The sequence below is a fragment of the Podarcis gaigeae genome (genome assembly GCF_964106915.1).
Source record: "Podarcis gaigeae genome assembly, chromosome: 2".
Lineage (NCBI taxonomy): Eukaryota > Metazoa > Chordata > Lepidosauria > Squamata > Lacertidae > Podarcis > Podarcis gaigeae.
Window position 1 is genome coordinate 39702206 of NC_139679.1, and position 19627 is coordinate 39721832.

The 19627-nt window shown below is 41.2% G+C and overlaps 1 protein-coding gene and 1 long non-coding RNA gene across 2 annotated transcripts in view; one reads left to right on the forward strand and one right to left on the reverse strand.

The window, feature by feature from the left end:
* LOC310838421 (myosin-3) overlaps nucleotides 1–8097 on the reverse strand; it is a 31774-nt gene extending 23677 nt beyond the window's left edge. The window contains exons 1-8 of the mRNA XM_083725782.1: nucleotides 8026–8097; nucleotides 4137–4348; nucleotides 3532–3675; nucleotides 3294–3450; nucleotides 3067–3094; nucleotides 2843–2957; nucleotides 1220–1312; nucleotides 40–103 (exon numbers count right to left, since the gene is read on the reverse strand). Of these exons, the coding sequence (XP_083581908.1) occupies nucleotides 40–103; nucleotides 1220–1312; nucleotides 2843–2957; nucleotides 3067–3094; nucleotides 3294–3450; nucleotides 3532–3675; nucleotides 4137–4340 (805 nt within the window). The 5' untranslated portion in view covers nucleotides 4341–4348; nucleotides 8026–8097. The remainder of the gene's footprint in view (nucleotides 1–39; nucleotides 104–1219; nucleotides 1313–2842; nucleotides 2958–3066; nucleotides 3095–3293; nucleotides 3451–3531; nucleotides 3676–4136; nucleotides 4349–8025) is intronic.
* Nucleotides 1–19627, forward strand: part of LOC310838507 — a 178210-nt gene that overhangs the window by 146744 nt on the left and 11839 nt on the right. The window contains exons 13-15 of the long non-coding RNA XR_014560997.1: nucleotides 8050–12194; nucleotides 14932–15028; nucleotides 16344–16451. This is a non-coding gene — a long non-coding RNA (uncharacterized lncRNA). The remainder of the gene's footprint in view (nucleotides 1–8049; nucleotides 12195–14931; nucleotides 15029–16343; nucleotides 16452–19627) is intronic.

Consider the following 19627-nt stretch of genomic DNA (forward strand, 5'->3'; position numbering starts at 1 on the left):
TTAATATTTGACTGGCTGTGTTCCAATCAGGATACTTACAGGTCTCAATATCTGCAGAGGCCAGCTTTCCAGTGGCACCAAAATGAATCCGAATGAATTTGCCCTGCAAAGTACAGAGAAAAAAAGTCACAACAGAGATCCAGGTCCTTTCAGAAAACACAGCTACCAGGATTAGATCTATTATGGATTTTTCATTTTAACATTTTTGCTTGTTTGTTTATTGGAATTGCTCCTTATGTTTCTAGATGGAAGGGGCCTTGATTTCTGTGTTAAGTTTCTATTTCCAATGGAAGGTGTTAGTTGCTTTGGTGGTTCAGCTAAAAAAACAAAAGATGAGATATACCATATTGGCTTGAATATAAGCCACACTTTTTTTCCAATTTCCGACCGTGAAAAGTTAAAGTGTGGCTTACAAAACGACCTTACAAAAATTGGCTTTTACGATATCGCTGTAGGATTTTCTAATACATTTGCCATTTATGGGTGTGAGTGCCTATGGAATTTTAAGGGAGTGTCATATTTGAGTGTTGTCTTTTTCTTTTTCTTTTTTCCCTTTGAATTTTAAAAGTGTGGGTTATTTGCTGGTGTGGCTTATAGTTGGGCCAATACGGGTAACTATTTCAATAAACAAATGATTTCTGTAAACATGGCCAGACCTCTTAGTAGGCGGAGTGAAGCAGCTGCTTCAGATGGCAAATGTTGAGGACTGGTGCTAGAGGTTTTGAAGGACAAATCTGTGTGTGCTGTACAGCCTGTCCTGTGCCTCCTAAGCTAGTCTGTTAACCTCAAGTACATTAGAAAATGCTATTCTACTGCTAGAGCTGAATGCCAGCTTTTGGCTATATGCATTTATTGATGTGCACAGCTCCGCTTCCTTCTGTGAAATGCATCAATTTGCAAGCTGCTTTCTTAAAATGAGATAAGTTTAGAAGACATGAAAAGATGCTACTGAAGCACTTCAAAGTCTTGGCACTGGTGTACAACTTATCAAAGACAAACAAGAATTTGAAATCTTTATGTAAAACTGATATGTGAATTGCCTGTTAATTTCTCAGCAACTACAAAGCAAGCCACATCTCTTCAGCGGGACTTTCTCCAGGGCAACACCTTCATGATCAGTCCCAGGATGTGAAATGCAAACACAATAATGAGACAGCTGATATTATTGACTAAAAAATTGATAACGACTTTTAGATCCTGCAATGTATGCACCACTCACAAAGCGAGAGGAATTGTCATTCCTGACAGTCTTGGCATTTCCAAAGGCCTCCAATAGGGGATTGGCACTGATGATCTGATCTTCAAGTGTCCCCTATAAAAGGAAAGGAAAGGAAATATTTGAAAAGTGAATAATAAAACAATGGAAGTAACAGCTATTGAATGTACATAGATAAATACACAAGACTTTGGGCACAATGCTATGCTCACAATGCTATATTCTAAAGCTAAGTGTTAGCTTTCCACATTAGTTTTCATGAAAAACTACCCCTTAACTTGTTTCACTCTCCAATTTGACCAAGTCTTAATTAGATACTTAAGTCTGATTAACGTGAAGAATGCCTGGGTCATGAATGGACCTTGAGTCATATTTATGTTCATTTTAGGACAAGTGATTGGTCTTGGGTATTCAGATACAGGTGATGCGTTCATCATTCCCTGCACCAAGCAGGGATCTGAAAGTGACTCAAGGGTTCAGGTGAGAAGGTGTCTGTTGCATGCATCCTTATAGCTACTGTATGATCCCTTCCCAGTTTGTTTGGGGGTTTTTTTGAAGTTTGAATTGCTCTGGTAGAGAGAGGAAGGGAATGAATGAAAACAGGAGGAAAAGAAAGGAAGAGAGACAGGAGACAGGAAACTGTAAGAAATTAATGGTGAATTAAGAGACAGTTTGTGGCCACACCTTTCATACTACATCCTTTTTTCCTGGAACAAGATATAAAAGTGTGGCTAGAACAGCAGGGAATTCTCTGTGCATCTCAGCTAGAACCATTCCTGTGTGAGGAATGAGTTGTCCCTTCTACCACCTGGACAGCTGTTCATGGTACTGTGTTGCTTAGCCTTAGAGGCACCCTTAGACTAGTGGCTGGATATAGCCACATTTGCAACCCGTTTCGGGCAGAGGAAGATAGGTAATGCAAAAAAAGAAAAAGAAAAAAGAACAACATACTCTTCAACCACTTTCCTTTCTCAGCAGTTGCCGTGAAAATTATTGAGATGCTGTATGCTGGAAGTGCTACATAGCTTTTTATTGTAACAGCTCTGGAAGCAAGCGTCATGAGGGCATCACAGAATGAATTAATTATTGCTTAGAAATCCACAGCCCTTATTTTAAAGAAAAAGCATGTTAAAAAAAATCTTCATGAGGCTATCCAATGTGGATCCAGTAAGTGAAGTCTCAGGGCTTGGTGGATTGTGATAGTTTGGCTGTTAGCCCCATTGTTTCTTAATTGATGAAGGAAATTCTATAGACCTGATCACTTAACAAAACAGAGTACAGTCATACCTTGGTTTTCGAACAGCCTAGTTCTTGAACGTTTTGGCTCCCGAATGCCGCAGACCTGGAAGTGACTGTTCTGGTTTGCAAATTATTTTTGGAAGCTGAACGTCCAACGGGGTTCCCACTTGGCTGCAGGAGGTTCCTGCAGCTAATCAGAAGCCACACTTTGGTTTCTGAATGTTTTGGAAGTTGAACGGACTTCCGGAACAGATTCCGTTTGTCTTCCAAGGTATGACTGTATAACCAATCAGTAAGTTGTTCAGAGTCTATGGTTCTTTAGCAGTGCCTTTTGTATGCTTACAACCACAGGTTTATTTGCACCAATGCCAGCCCATCTCGCCCTACCTTCATCTTGGATTGAGATTCCTTTTTCTTGGCTCCTTCTCCAGTAGCTGCAATTGTTGCAAAGTACTGGATGACACGCTTGGTGTTGACAGTCTTTCCAGCACCAGATTCTCCACTGTCACGATAAAAGCAAGCATCATATAAAGAAAAATGGAGGACCATTATTTATGTTATAATTGTACTTTGGCAATATGAAGTAGGACAAACCCAAAGCATCTGCTTACGTGATCAGGATAGACTGGTTTTCGCGATCTGCCAAAAGGAAAGAGAGAAGCATGCTCATTATGCTGCAGAGGCATATGCTAAGTTACAGGTTCAACCACTGGATTAATTTCCCTCAAATCTGGGCATGTGATAAAGGTTTACTAAGCCTGATGGTATCATGATTGTTCCTCCAATTCCGTTCTGCTTATAACACCTTATTGCCCTTTCAGTTGTGAAGTATACGTACCAGTTAGCATGAACTGATAGGCGTTGTCAGAGATGGAGAATATGTGGGGAGGCACTTCTGTGCGCTTTTTGCCCCGATAGCCAGCCACCACTTCTGGATTGTATACAGGCAGCCATTTGTATGGATTAACAGTGACACAGAAGAGGCCCGAGTACGTCTGCATGAAAACCAATAAAAATACAGTTAGACACTGTCCCTTTGGGGATTCCTTTCTGTGGACCAGGATAGCACCACTTACATAAATCATCCAGGAGCTGTAGCGATCTTTGAGGTTATACAAAACAGCAGGTTCATGCAGATGTGTCAGCATTGCCATGTCCTCAATTTTGTCAAACTTAGGTGGGTTCATAGAATACACATCATCTGGCTTGACAGTCAGAGTCTGAAATGCAAAGAAGGAAGGACTTTCGATGAGGAATGGCTATAACACAATGTAAGTTTGCAATACAAATAAAATTATTTCAGTCGTGATTTTTAGGACCCACACTATTTTTGTGATTTTTTAAATAATTGTAAGTTTTAAAAACTTTTTAATGTTGTGTTTTAAATAACTGTAACCCACCCTGGGATCTTGGGGTGAAATGTAGGATGATGATGATGATGATGATGATAATGATAATATCTGATAATACCACCACCTATCTTCAGGACAGACCGAAAACCCTTTGTGTAAAAATTAATATACATATTATAGAGATGTTTTCAGTAGCTCATCCCAGCAGTTTAAGTGCTTCGCATATTTTGTCCCAATTATGATCAGAACAATTCAGTTGGAAAATCTTAGCACATGCTTATTGAAAAGGAGGACTCCACACCCCACCCCAAATCTTCAAAGACAGTCACCCTGCCATCATCTGTGTCCACGGTAGTTTTGCCACCTTCAGTGCCCTTGATTTTCCCTTTGGCATATTCCTCCTTTGGATCAGCCACGAAGCAATAGGTCTTGGCGTCAAAGGGTTGGTTCTGAGCCTCTATTCGCTCCTTCTCAGATTTTCGGAGAAAAGGGGCAGCCACCCCAAAAACTTCCATTTCTGCATCACTGCTCATTGCTGCAGCTAAAAGTGAGACAGGAGGGTCAGTCCTTATTCTGTGGAAGTCTAGGAAACTTGAACTAGAGGCATCATGTTCAGACAATACCCGACATGGTCCCTATTCCTAAATGTAATAGAGTGTGCAGCAGCATGAATGATCCCTTTTGTAAGCAGAACAGAAGGTCCAGCTATCCCCACAAGTTCCCATTTTCCCTGACATTATGTACTACGCCAGGGGTATACAATGTACAGACAGGGACCGGGGTTACATCCCAGGCCCCCCCCCCCATGTCAGTGGGCCCATGTAAGACCGCACTGCACCACCCTGTTCTGCTCCCACCCCGTTCCAACCTATTTTGTGACATTTTTGTGATGTCTTTGGGTCACTTTCAGATTTGGGCCAATGTACATGGACAGGTTTAAAACAGTCATTGCCTTTAGTGCTGCCCAGGTGTTATTGGACTCCAGTTCCCATCAGCTCAAGCCAGTGGTGATGATGGGAGTTGAAGTCCAAAAACACCTGAAATATGTGGCATTGGATAGCTCACACTAAATTCTGGGCACACTTTCCCTTCAGTTTTCTATAATCCAATCGTTCTGTCTCCTGAAAGATCACTAGCTTACTTATGTATACCTATTTGCCTTTAATATGCTTCTTACATTGCTTTATTTTTTATCTGCAACTGTCCTAAGAACTTTGTTAAAGGGCAAAATATCAATACCAAGGAGAATTAAGAATGAATATAAGTAAATTGCCATTTTGAAGCAAATGACAACAGTAGTGATGATAGTTTAGCATGCATGAAACAGTTGCACAAATACAAAATCTGGAATCTAGAAAAGAATGCAGCACCTTGCAATTGATTTTTTTTAAAGTTTCAAAAGGAAGCATAATAATTTGAAAGAAGAGCCTCTTGAAATACAGAAGTAATTATCACAATTGCATCCTGCCCTGTGATAATTTTGACAGAAAACATAAATTATGCAAAACAATTGCATGTAACATAGCCTGATTTCTATATTCGAGTCAAATTAGTTACTTTGGTATAGAATTGATATTATTATAATTCTGTGAATGGCCTATCTGGTGCAGAAAAAAATCAGTTGTTTACGTTACCTTTGATAGGATCCCTCCCCTTTTTGGAGCCATCCAAACCCACCCAAAGAGACCAAATGTGGCTTGCTTGCTTGCTTGCTTGAGTGCTTTTAAATCTAGGCATCTAGCATATGTTGCTTGCCACAACAAGGCCTGAGATGGGTGGGTGGTTTTTTTTTAGTTCTACACATTCCTTAAGCATAGTTCTCTGTTGTGCCTCCTACTTTCCAAGTTACATTTTATTGGCTTAGAACATGGGATGAGATGAACAAGTAAGATGGTAACTGGAACTCCTGGGCAGGGGAAAGTTTTGGTTCACTCCCACTTTCAGCATTCCTGCACTCAGTGTAAATGGAAGCCCCCTTTCCTTTCATCAGGTTGTGTCTCTGTGTTGCTGTTGAATGTCCCTGTGTACTGGGAAAGGGGAGGAAGGAGAGAGGGGGTAGTGGCTGTGAAAATATAAGATTACTTGAAATATGAAGTGGCACCTGTGCTTAGCAGAATGTTGACTGAATTCTGCAGTCTCTGTGTTGAGTGGATGGGAAGTAGCATGTGTCTGCATGTGCTGCGAGTGAGAAACAAAGAACCCTCAACCATCTGCTGCAGGCAGTTTCAGGGGATGGAGCTGCTGCTTCTGATGATGAGAGATTAGGGAGCTCACTTGGGAAAGAGATCATATTAAACGTCTTCTGGAGGAGTAGCCATGTTCCTCTATTGCAGTGAGGAACAACTACGGAGTGTTGTGGCTGCTTAAAAGACTAACACATTTATTGGCGATAAGCTTTCAAAGATTACAGTCCACTTCATCAGAGGCGTGAAGTGTTCTCCTTAGTTATAGGGAGGATGCGTGTATGTGCGCGCGCATGGTTTGTGGGGAGGATTGTAAAGGCGAGGTCAGAGAGAAATGAAATGCAGAAAAAGTATAGATAGTGACAATTACATACTTAACAATGGTAATTCACATACAGCAATAGTTCACAATGACATCCTGGCAATGGTAAGCCAGTGAACACATAAAAACCTAAACATTATTTGTTTCGCTTCCATCCACAAGTGAGAACATTCAAGTGCCTGGTGTATTGTAATTCAGGGACTGGCCTGTTTGTAAAATGCAGATGGACATTGTTGGCAGATGATGACACATATCACATTAGCAGATGTGGAGGAGAATGAACCCCTGAAGTTGTGGGTGACATTATTAGGTCCTGTGATAGTGTTTCCAGAGTAGATATGCAGAGAGCAATAGAATCATAGAATTGTAGAGCTGGAAGGGACTATGAGAGTCCTCTAGTCCACCCCCCTGCAATGCAAGAATCTTCTACCCGATGTGGAGCTCGAACCCATGATTAAGAGACAGCCCTGTTTAGGGCATTTTAATGTATTTTTAATCTTTGCTGGAAGCCGCCCAGAGTGGCAGGGGAAACCCAGCCAGATGGGCGGGGTACAAATATATTATTATTATTATTATTATTATTATTATTATTATTATTATTATCATCATGCTCTACCAGCTGAGCTACCCAAGGCATCTGGATCTGCCAGAGGGGCTGCTTCCTATGTCAATATATTTTTTATATGTGCTTTTGTTGCTGCTAAGTAGCTGTTTTTGGTAGGGGTGCTATCTGAATGTCAGCATATAGACCTACCACCTAAGGTCTGTGAGAGAATGAGGGTACTTTTCAGCCTTCCAAGACACTCTGTAAAAGTTCTTAAACTAGTCATCCTGGAGCAAAATACCTCCAAAGGGAGAGTGCTGTGTGAAACCAATGAATTACAATTTATCAACATTTTCATTTGGAAAGATCCAACATTAGTCATGCTAGGAGTAGTTCCATTGACTTCTGTGGGTCTACTCTGAATGTGACAAACATTGACTATCACTTGTGAACTGAACTGAGACAAAGAATTTTCTTCCGCACAATACAGTACATGTGTTAATTGGCTTACTGATGTCAGGATCTGATGCCCTTTTAAATGTGTGGTGCGAGGGGGGATTATTGATTTGTTTTTGTTCTTATTTTCATTATGCATTTTGTGTTTTTTATAATGTAATTTTCTGTTGCGAACCGCCCTGAGATCTGCAGGTAAAGGGTGGTATACTAAAAAAAACCTAAATAACTAAGTACTTTTCTACATTTTATTTCTCTCTGACCTCACTTTACACCACCCCCTCATCCCAACTCATGTGTATATGCACCTATAACTCAAGATAACACTTCATGCATCTGATGAAGTAGATTGTAGTCCATAAAACTTCATGCCATTTTAAATTAGTTCATCTTTAAGATGCCGTAAGACTCTTCATCAAATACTGAATGCTGGAAAATGATAACATAAGTGCGTGGGAGATTGGTTTTTCCAAGAAATGGTCCACCTATTTCTTATAATGTCATTCCTTCACCCACAAGTTGCAGGCAGGAAAGTCAAAGTATAGGAAGGTACTTTGCCTCTCCTCAATACACAAGCACAGAAGCACTGCAGTTATTATCACTCCCCAGCAGATTGACTGAGAAATTGAAATTGCATCACACAAAAAATATCAATAAGTGTAATTTGGGAGGTGGGGTAGGGGTGGGACACATAGCGCCACACCTTGACTTCTCACCTTTTTATTTTCCACTCCCAACAGAAAGAAGAAAGGAACTGGATGAAATAAGACGTCTAATCTAGAAAGGAGCAGAGAGCGTAAGCATTCATGAGTCCAGGAACCTCAACAGCTGAGAATTTTTTAGAATCTCAAAATACGCTACAGAAATGGACCCTCTTCCCCCTAAAATTCCTCCTCAGAGCAAAGTGCCTTTAAGCTCAGCTATAATATAGCTGCCCTTATTGTCTAAATTAACACTTGGTTGCCCTGAGATCTCTCCCAAAGTGGGAAGCTCTGGAGTATGTTGCCCATATTGTAGGAGGGAGGGGGTAGGGAATGGGGATGGAGGGAGAGAGAGACTGATTATCATCAAACTTACCTCTCACAGCTCGCAGCCACCAGTAAGCCTTTCATCTCCTCCAGCTTTTATAGGCTGTGATTCTTCTCTTAGCTCAACCCCTCTCTATATTTGGAAATCAGAGACTGGTCCTAAAGCCTGCTTGCCACTTATACACTTATTTACCCTCAGAAAATGTATTAATAGAAATGACCAAGTTTAGTCATTCTTTATCAGTTGTGATACTTTGGCATGGAAGCTAACCATTTCTTTAAACTTGGGAAGTAATGCCAGTGCAGGAGAGATCTGGTGTCTGATCCCTTTAAAAAAGAGAGTTTGTAGCAGTTTTTCCATCTGGCGCTCTTATTGGATCAAATCCTGCAAATATACTTGCATTTTAGTAGCCTGGCCAACAGCTATTTTATCAGTTACATTTTAAGAATCAGTTACATTTTAGGCGCTAAAATGCAACACCTGAGATTCCCCAAACACATGTACAGTATATATTTATACATGCATTTGCCTGCAGTTTGAACCCATATGTGGAAACATGGTGTTTTCCTGGAGTAATGTGTGAAGAAGCATCCACCATCAGCAGGAATATTGACACTAACAAAACTCTCTTCTTTTTTGTTTTGCCCAAGCAAAGCCTCAGGTAAAAATGACAGTAAGAAAACAGAACACTGGGAATTAAGCTGGTCATGCATCCATTCACACACACAAACACACTGCAGGAAAGTGTGTGTGACTATATGCTCCATCTGGTTGAGGGAGATCATGTAGGTATTTCTGCCATCCCAAATTGGTCCTGCTCGCATGATTACAATGGTGTAGGCTGCGCTACACGGGATTTAACTCCCTTTCTGTGTTAAAAGGGAAGAGGGGTAAGAAGGTACAGAAGGGCAAGCTTTGAAAGAGTGACTGAATAAAAAGCAAAGTCAAGACAGGAATAAATAATTGCAAGCCATTTTGAGGACACTTCTTACTTTCTTTGTAAGATTTATTGTCTGCCCTTCACCAGGGCAGGTTGAAACTGTATATAGAGTTATAAAAACAGGTAATGCCATTCCAACAAAAACGAAGTATAGATTCAGCAACAAAAATGGTGGATTCTACAAAACAAAATAGTTTAACTGTCAAAGGCCAGAATTCTGTATGGAGAGAGTTTAAGGACTTTGGTCAAAAATGAAATATGAATCCCCTGAATGAACAAAGAAAGACCTGCAACATCCCAGGTCAGGAGAACAGGTCCTTAATATTTAACAAAGATCTGGTTATCGTCTCTGACACTTTTGTCCTTATCCTTAAGGGTTTATCATCAGCTTGCCACTGTCCTGAACAGGCATGACCTCCTAAGCAGCATGCCAAAGAATTAAAGCTATGCTACCAAAGAGGGAATCGGTAACAGCTGATGAAAGCAGACGTCGTGTAAATCAAAACATACTAATGAGAAACAAAGGGCAAGTATCTTAAAGCAGGGACACTCCCAAGCTAGTCATCCACTTAACAGAAAGTGGGGTTCCAAACCCATACTGCTTTTGAATTACTTGTTTAAAAAAATTATATTCTACCTATTTTGTGGAATAAATTTTGTAGGAGAAATTTCAGGCATATCACAAACAGTTATAAATCTGCTATCAAGGCTCATAATGTTCCTTCCCAGCTCCTGCCAATGGAATATATAAATATATTTAAATCAGCCACTTTTATTTGTGTGTGGGGGGGGGAGTTCCTAGTCTTTATTGCAATAAGGAATTGTGTGGTATTATATTTTAAGGAGCTATTTTCAAAAGGCGTCTAAACAGAATCCAAAGCATTATTTATTTACCTATCAAATTTACCGGTATATCCTGCCCTTCCTGCTGAAGAAAGGATACATCTGTAATAAAAAATACAGTTAAAAATAACATGAAAGCATAGTTAAAACATTTTAAAACTGTTAAAAATGTTTAAAACAATCAAACATGTAAGCGATCATGTGTCTTAATAGGCCCACCAAAATAGAAATGTTTTCAGTAGGCATCTAAAAAAATACAATGATGGCCCCTGGCTATTGTCAATAATCAGAGAGTTCCAACGCACAGGTACTTCCACAGGCATGACTCCTGACTAAAGCAGCAGTGCAAGTTTGGTAGGTCAAAGTGAGTAAGCTCATATGGGATAAGGCTTTTCCTCAAGGTAACTGGTCCTAATCCATTATGAGCTTTGTGTACCAGTGGTTGCCTTGGTGGCAATCTGGCAGCCAGTTTAGATATTAGAGCTCAGCTAAAGAAAAGGTAAAATGTAATGGACCCCTGGATGGTTAGGTCCAGTCAAAGGCAACTATAGGGTACAGCGCTCATCTCGCTTTTCAGGCCGAGGGAGCTGGCGTTTGTCCACAGACAGCTTTCCAGGTCATGTGGCCAGCATGACTAAACAGCTACTGGTGCACGGAGGACCGTGACAAGTGCCAGAGTGCACAGAAACTCCGTTTACCTTCCCACCGCAATGGTACCTACTTATCTACTTGCATTGGTATGCTTTCAAACTACTAAGTTAGCAGAAGCTGGGACAGAGCAACGGGAGCTCACCCTGTCACACAGAATCAAACTGCCGATGTTCTGATCGGCAAGCCCAAAAGTCTCAATGACCCCAGTGCCACCTGCATCCCTTTGAGCTCAGGTATACTATGCTGACAGCTTCACACCTGTAAGCAATAGTGCTGGGTCATTCTGCACTAACTGCATTTTCCAGAGGAAACATCTCATTGTAAGATGTATGCCGTGGGAAGCAGAAATGCTTCAGAAGCATCTGTACTGCTCTCTGTACCACTTCAACCTGGGATACAGGAACTTGGTAGAACTTCCCATGTAGGCCAAAGCTATTTTAGCAATAACATGGGCTATAAAGCTAAACATAACAATAGTATACAGTGGTTACAGACGCTTCAGGTTACAGACTCCACTAACCCAGAAATAGTACCTGAGGTTAAGAACAGTTTCAGGTTAAGAACGGACCTCCAGAATAAATTAAGTTCTTAACCTGAGGTACCACTGTATTGGCAGATAAGTGCAGAGCTCATCAGGAATCCATTGATACTCATACAGAGTACAATCTCCCAGCTTTGCATAACTCACTCTTCCTTGCCTTCATGTGAATTCTACCTTGAGCCTTAACATTTAGTCAGGGGCTGCATTCAACATTGCAGTTCTGCTCTGAGACATCAAACAGCTGTGCAGTTTCCATTTAACCAACATGGTGGCAGGTGAAGAAACTACAGATTGCAGGGATGTAGCCTAGAGCCACTTCCATCCAGCTCCAGGTAGAGTGAGCAGCAAGCTGTCTTCTCTTTCACTCGAGGTCACTGAAGAATGGTCAATAAACAGCCCCATCTCTCATGAAAAATGAATTCTTAGAATCCTCTCTAAGCCGGGAGAATGAGCTCTTGTCTTTTTTTAGCAGCAGCCTTCCATGGTTAAGCGTCTTTTGAATGTACTGCCTTGTTTGTATTAGGTGTCCATGGAAAGTTGAGATGTTCCAGAAGCATCCATTTTATACTAGGCTTCAAGCACGAGGACAAGAATTTTGCAGGGTGATTTCGAGGGTTGGAGAGAAAGGGAACATGGGGGCTTTCCCACCACATAGAAGAACAAGCAGGCAGCAGCCACAGATCTCGGTTCCAAAGAGCTGCTTTTGCAAATTAAGGCTCCCTCACCCCTCCCTTCTTTTTTCTAGTAGGTTAATGTTACCCATTGGGCAGCAAATATTAGAGAAGAGAACTCAGCAACAGACCTTAGCCACAGCCATTAAGGACCAGGCCCCCTTGGCTCAGCAATACTGCATTATTGCCTGTATCCAAAACTATTACATGGTAAGCAACTGCTGTTCATCTGCTGTGAATTCTGTGTTATTTGAAGTGTCTTCTGTTCTAACTATGTGATTACTATGCACCAGAGGAGCTCAGCTTCTGGAGCTTGAAGTAGAGCAAAGTTTTATCTGGGAGCCAGACATTTATTCTACTGCACAAATCAACTCCACCTGAAGTTGTCAGCTCCAAGCAATAAGGTCTTTTAGAGTAATATGTCAAGGGGCAAATGCTTTGGGTGCCAGAGAAGTCCTTACACCAATAGTTAGCCATTCCTGTTTTAAACAAGCCACCTAAAGAGAACAAGATGAAAAATTCACAGATAAATGGATGGAGCAAAGTATTTGCCTAGTATGTTTCTTTAGATGACATTGAACTATTACGACTGCAGTCCTAAAAATGTTATGAGGGATTTAAGTCGGTTTAGACCTGTTTACTAAATGGGACTGGCACCCTTCAACATTAGTGCTGGTGTCATGTGCTTGGAATTCCAAAACTGGCATTATGTGCTATTACGTGATGTTGCACTGCTATGGCAATGGGACAGCTCTTAGGATCATACCACAAGCCTGTTTATATCATGAGAGTGAGGGTGGAAGGAACCTGGGTTTACCTCCATCTCTGCCTTAAATAAATCACTCTGTCTCAGCCTCAGATCCATATTTGTTAAATTAAGAGGGCTTTGGCCAATTTGATGCCCTCCAGGTGATGTTAGACAACAATTCCCATCATCCCTGACATTGGTCATATCGGCTGTGGAAGATGGGAGTTGGAGTCCAACAATATCTGCAGGACCCCATGTTGCCTATCCCTTGTTATAAAGAATAGCTGTGAGTGGTATCAATTCCAAGCAGTAGCAGAAGAAGAAATGTAAGTCTAAATACCTAATCTAGTTAAAGTCTGTTTCTTGCATTTCAAAATTCCTATATATACAGAACTACCGCTCACCCATCTAAGCGGTGGGTGGGGTTTGTGACCTGGTGTGGGCTTCCCAAGCCTGGGTGACACTCCATCGCTCACTGGCCATCACTCCGCCTCCTTTTTGGCTGGCCAATCAGCGGCTGACTGGCAGGCGGGGTGAGGTCCTGGTAGGACAGGCTCCTGCCAGTCATCTCCTCTGTCGGTATTCATTGTCTCTGATTCTCTATGCAATTCAGCAAAACAAAACCATTGGTGTTAATGGTTTTATTTATACCTGGTTCTGTGCTTCAATGTACAATGGTGCACACATGCAGCAATTGCACATTCTGATCTACATGTAGGTTCCCCATTCATTCCTATATGAGAGTGCTCTGATGGTGTTTCCTGCTTGGCAGGGGGTTGGACTCGATGGCCCTTGTGGTCTCTTCCAACTCTATGATTCTATGATTCTATTCTATGATTCTATGATTCTATGACACTGCCTTCAGTGTAGAAACTGAATATCTTGTGAAACTGCTTGAAAGTTGCTCCACAAAATAGTAGCAACAAGACAAAAGTTGTCTACATAATCCTACATAACACAACCCAAATGGTTTGAGCAAGTTCATCGATTATGGATCAGGGTACTCACTATTATCTTAAAAGTGATCGAAACTTTGCTGAATGATTTACTTTTAATCAAGCAGTTCTAAATTTAGGGGTTTTTGTAATCCTTCACTGTCTCCTAAATCATTGAATACCTTACAGTACTCTATTAGAACTATTACTGTGTTTCAATTAATCACATTTCAAGTATCTTATACAGCCTTACTGAAAAGGGAAAAATAGATCTAAAGAGCCTCTAACTGTAAAATGTTGTGAATGATACCAGGCTCTTATGCATAAAAGTTAGTCTTTTTTTAAAAAAATTACATTATACAGAGACAGAAAATGATAATATTTTAGATTTTATCCTGTATTATGTGTTAAATGGCACTAGAATAGGCTGTAGTTGCTGTTCCAGGCCCAGGTGGCATTCAGCCAACAGGGCCTCAAGAGAGGAGATAAATAAGACGCAGGACAACAGGACTTGGGTTCAAACAGGCCACAACTTTTTTATTACAGATGTATGTAGATTTTGGCGAAGGCATTGGGTGTGTATCCTGAATCAGCCAGCCCACCTGCTGACTGATTGTGTGCGTTGACACTGGGTTAAGGGTCACTCCACAATGTACATCAAATAGGGCAATTCCTCCAGGACTGCCATTTTGGGAGGGTGCTATGGCCTGTTGACCCCCATCTGTACACCTGGACAACCCCCCCCCTCCTGGACGCTTTCAGCAGAGTACCAATTTCCTGTTGTGGAGGGGGACGAGTCCTGAGCCCCTGCCCAGGCTGAGGATCCAACCTAATGTTTTATCTGCCAACAATAAATTGTGACAGTTGCCATGACACAGGCAAAACTTCAAGATAAGCTCAGTCCAATTCTGACTGAGCTGGTTGGCTCAGGTGTGGCCCAATTATATAGAAAACTGGTGGACCTGACTGAAGGTTCCAGGCCAAAGTCTCCAGCCAGGTCCACCACTATGGCCATACTCCCTTGCCTGCTCATGATTGGTTGATTCAACTGAGCAGGCTCCCAGCAGCCCATACAACCATAGGAGGCACTGATGTTCTCAAACAGTTGCGTGGGACAGAACAATAGCCCCTAGCTCGTTGCAGTCACACTGGGCTATAAACCACCGCTCCCTAGCATTAGATGGTAAGTGGCCATTTTTCATTATATGATAAAGAAGGTTCTAAAGTTTTGATTATTTCATTAAAAAATAAATAAATTTCACAGGATATCTCAGTAAAGAAGCACTTGGTAAACAGTCTGCAATTTGCTCTTGAAATGCCCCCCTCCCAAAGCAGGATTCATCCTATCTCCAGGCATTCAGGTGAGATGATAAAGTTGCTGGGAAGTGATATCATTTGGCATCGTTCGGTTCTTTGTCTAGGTATTGCTACATACATGTGGATTTATCATGCCAACCTTACTGGGTCGTGCAACATAAAAGTGTACGATTAAAGCAACGGCTAGGCACTTTTCATTGTTTTATGTATTTAAATATTTGTATGAAGCCATTTCAGAAAAAATAAAATTACATTACATTAAAAACTCACTAGCAAGTGAGATTCAAATCTTCTTGATAAGCTCACTTTAATGACTCTCATTGTATTTGTGAGGGTGTGTGGGATGAATGTAGGAGCAAAGGTCTAACAAGCAAGGTCTTGGTGAAGGAAAACACTGGAGTTGCGACAAAGAGTGTCAGAGTGTTTGACACTCCACTGGTAACTTGTTTCAGGATGCTTTGTATGCTAAAAATCTCGTAAGTGTTTCAAATAAATAAAGTGTGCTTGTTCCTGATAAAACCTCCAATATTATTTCACTATCACAGCAGCTTTCTTGCATATTACTTGTTTTACCTTGCTTTGCTTCCACATGGCCTACTACTACCAGTACCTAACAGATAAACTTTTGTTACATTTCTTTCAGACATTTTGTCCAGAACATTATTAAGCAAATATCTTGGAATTAGAAATGATGTTTGCATGTAACATTAGGGAGTTTGCACTAGTCACATTTGTTGTCCCACATCACAAATATTCAGTCCATGTGTAAATTACTACAGTACTATATCCTGTTCATTTCAACACTCTGGTCCTTGTCCTGTTCTTGAAGCTGTACATAGCACAAAGCACTGCGTTCTGGCACTCCCCCTTGAGTGTATTTTGGAACTGCCATAAAAGTGTGTTTTCCTATTGCTTCTCTCTCTCTGGATTGGCTAGCTGCAAAGATGCCCACCTGTGCTGTCCTTCTCCTTTGGAATGTCTCAAGCCTTTAGTCTTGGGCTGAAGCATTGTCATTCCATTGGAGAAGGTCCTTTTTTTGGCACTCTGTGCTGCATACCACAAATGCAATTGCTTCTCAAGGAGACAAATGGAACTGCAACATCTCATTCCAGAAGAGCTTCTGTCATGATGTCCTGGCGTAGGATGGCATAGGCTAAACGAGGGGTGGAGGGAGAGAATAGGGAGCCAGCTTTTCTCAAGTGATGCTATTTTACATAAATATCTTTTAAGACTTCAAAATAGATGTTTAAAAATAGATCTGAAATAGGCAGCACTGGAAGGGAAACACTTTAATAATGCACAGTTTTTTCCTGTACTGTTGTATCTACTAAAGACACCATCAAGGCTTTTCTGTTCCAGGGAATACATAAATATACAAATATCTGTCCTTGTGCAAACCTGCTTGTAGTCTAGAAATGATAAGTGCTTTGACTGATACACCCTCTTCAGGAAGAGTGCTGCCTTCAGGTAAGTTTTTAATCTGCTTATTGTCATATAACTGCCCCACAAACAACTCAGAACAAATTCAGGTAGGTAGCTGTGTTGGTCTGACACAGTCAAAATAAATAAAAAATTGTCCAGGAGCCCCTTAGAGACCAACTAAGTTTGTTAAGGGTATAAGCTTTTGTGTGCATGCACACTTCTGTGTATCTGAAAGCTTATACCCAGAACAAACTTAGTTGGTCTCTAAGGTGCTCCTGGACAATTTTTTATTTATTTCAACTCAGAACAAATGTTCAATAAAATAAAAATAAATAAAAATCAGCCAAACCTTTCACTTAAAGAAAATCAGGATGAATGCTCAACAAACAGGTCTCCTGGAGGCACCCAGAGCTTCTCTTTCCCCATCCTTTGGACCCCCCCGGAAAACTCAGCAAACCTACTGAACCTGAAACTGGGTGTGTGGACTGTGCAACTGAATGGGACATAGCTGTGGGCAGTCTGAGGAAGTACCATCCACCCTGGGCCTTCCCATAAAAGCAAGTCTAGAGTGAGAGACTAGGGTGATGTCTCCTGTTTCCAGGAACTCTTCTCATTGTGAGACTTTTGTGGGTGAGCTGAGAGTTTGTTTGGACCCTGGGTGAGAACCCAAAGACTGAGAGGGAGGGTGTGTCACAAGGAAAATGAATTGATATTGATTTTTATATATTAGTAACTTTGTATTAATGTAACATTTTTCTATTTAACTGTTTTTTTTGTAATATTTTGTTCAAGTTGTCTGTTGCTGCTTTTGTATTCTGTACATCACTTAGATACGTTTTTAATAATATTAAGTGGTACAGAAATTTAATAATCTAATCTAACCTTTATCTGGAGATCTTAACATGTTAAGGGGCTCATAAATGAGTCTCCTGAGATACAGTGGTATCAGGCCACCAACAACTTTAAATAGCAGTTAAATTAAGTAGCTGTTAGCACAACTGGAAATTCACCAATGATATATGTTCTCTATGACCAGTACCTACCAACAGGTAGAGTAGAATGTTCCTGGTCTTGTAGGAAATGGCACAGCCAGCAATTCACATCTCCTTCCCTCCCAGGTATTTATGCCAGTTCCCAGTCACAGGCTAGTATAACCAAGGAAAAGAGCTCAATATGTGATGAGAGACTGCAGATAGATTTGATTTTCAGTGGTCTAGGTCAACAGGGACAGGGGACAGGTTTAGCAATGTCCTTGTAGCAACCCCAAATCATCCATTTACTTCCTCTATAAGTGAATGTTTCGCTTTCACTCCAATAAGGAAAAATAAAAGACCATCCTGTACTTGGGATACTTTACAGTAAGGGGAATACTCTACCTTCCATATCAAAACATATTGCTAGTAGCTGATAAAATGCACCAGTGCACCATCTTCTATGACCACCTTGTCCAACAGTATAGGAACCATGCAAAGCAGTACCACAGACTTCCACAAACACACATTCCAGAAGTATTGAATGTTCAATGGTGTCAAAAGATAAGGGTGGTATTCAATTTAAGTTTTACTTAGAGTAGACCTATTGAACTCAATGAACATGATTATGTCTGAGCCATTTATTTAAATGGGTCTACTCAGGGTGGTTTTCAACTAAGTTTTCCTCAAAGTGGCCTGAGGTAATGATTAAGAGCACATTTCCTCTAGCCACCCCAATATGCATATTATCCACTAAGACCACTAAAGAAAATTTAAGTGCAAAGCCTATAATAGAAGTTGTGAAACTTGAAATTTCAACCCATGAGATAAAAAAATAGATTGGCAAAGCCAAACTTGTACTCGGAGAAGACCCATAATACAGAGCTGGCAGAGGGGATGAAACTATTCCACGCACCTCTTGGCATTAAAAATGGCTAGTAAATAACAGGAATAAACATAGATTCAAGTAGGTAGCCGTGTTGGTCTGATGCAGTTGAAATAATATAAAAAAATTGTCCAGTAGCACCTTAGAGACCAACTAAGTTTGTTCTGGTATAAGCTTTGGTGTGCATGCACATTTCTTCAGATGCACTGAAACAGCAGTCACCAGACCCTTATATATAGTGGGAGGATGGGGTGGAGCATTTCTCAGAAGGGTAGTAGGAGATGGGTGATTGGCTCAATGGGTATGGTAAACCTGTTGATGAGGAATAAACATGGCAGTGTGATTATGTGGTTGCATAGAAGACTTGTGGTCACTTCTTACACATGCTCTCATTCTGCTCCTTAAACAAAAAAGGGAAAGGGAGTTTGATAGAGTTGTTTAAATTATCACAGCTATCCAGTGTCCTCAGGCACCTTGACTATTCCCATGGCCACATTTGATCCTGATTTAATTAGGAGTATTTGCCTTGCAGATCGACACTTCATGCTTTCCTCAGAGCCTTCTCATGTGGCCAACACACCTTGTAATCTTTGCAGAAGCTCCAGGCATTATTTACAGAGTCTGCTTGTTGCAAGGCTGAGGAAACAAGGTGCTGACACACAGGATGGCTTTGCTGTTGTGCATGTTCCACCAATGCCAAGGTGAGAAGGGGCTGTTGTGAGAGTTTGTTTTCGTGGACAGGAAAGGGTATTCCTCCAGCCCTTGTTGCTTCCAGACAACATCCTTGTTTATTGGCACTCTCTTTTCTTTGGTAAGTTTTCACAGAAGAGACTCCACCTTTGTTCTTTTGTCCAGGTCCGGCTGGACAACCTTCTTCCTGAACAAGCATCCACATCTCTTTCACCTCGTGTGTGTGTGTGTGTGTGTGTGTGGTTTTCTGCCCAACATCCACTGCCATTAATTGGAAGACCTACTCAAATAAGTCCTGTGAAGCACCTCCCCCCGCACCTCTTCAACCACCATTCAGAGTTTGGATTTGATATCCCGCTTTATCACTACCCTAAGGAGTCTCAAAGTGGCTAACATTCTCCTTTCCCTTCCTTCCCCACAACAAACACTCTGTGAGGTGAGTGAGGCTGAGAGACTTCAGAGAGGTGTGAGAAGCCCAAGGTCACCCAGCAGCTGCATGTGGAGGAGCGGAGACGCAAACCCGGTTCACCAGATTACGAGACTACCGCTCTTAACCACTACACCACACTGTCTCTCTTTAGGGACAGTTGTAGCATGCCTAGACTTGATCTGAAAATTAATGGAAGTTTTTTTTTGAGGGCATTCCCTGATAAGTATAGTGCAGTAACAAAAAC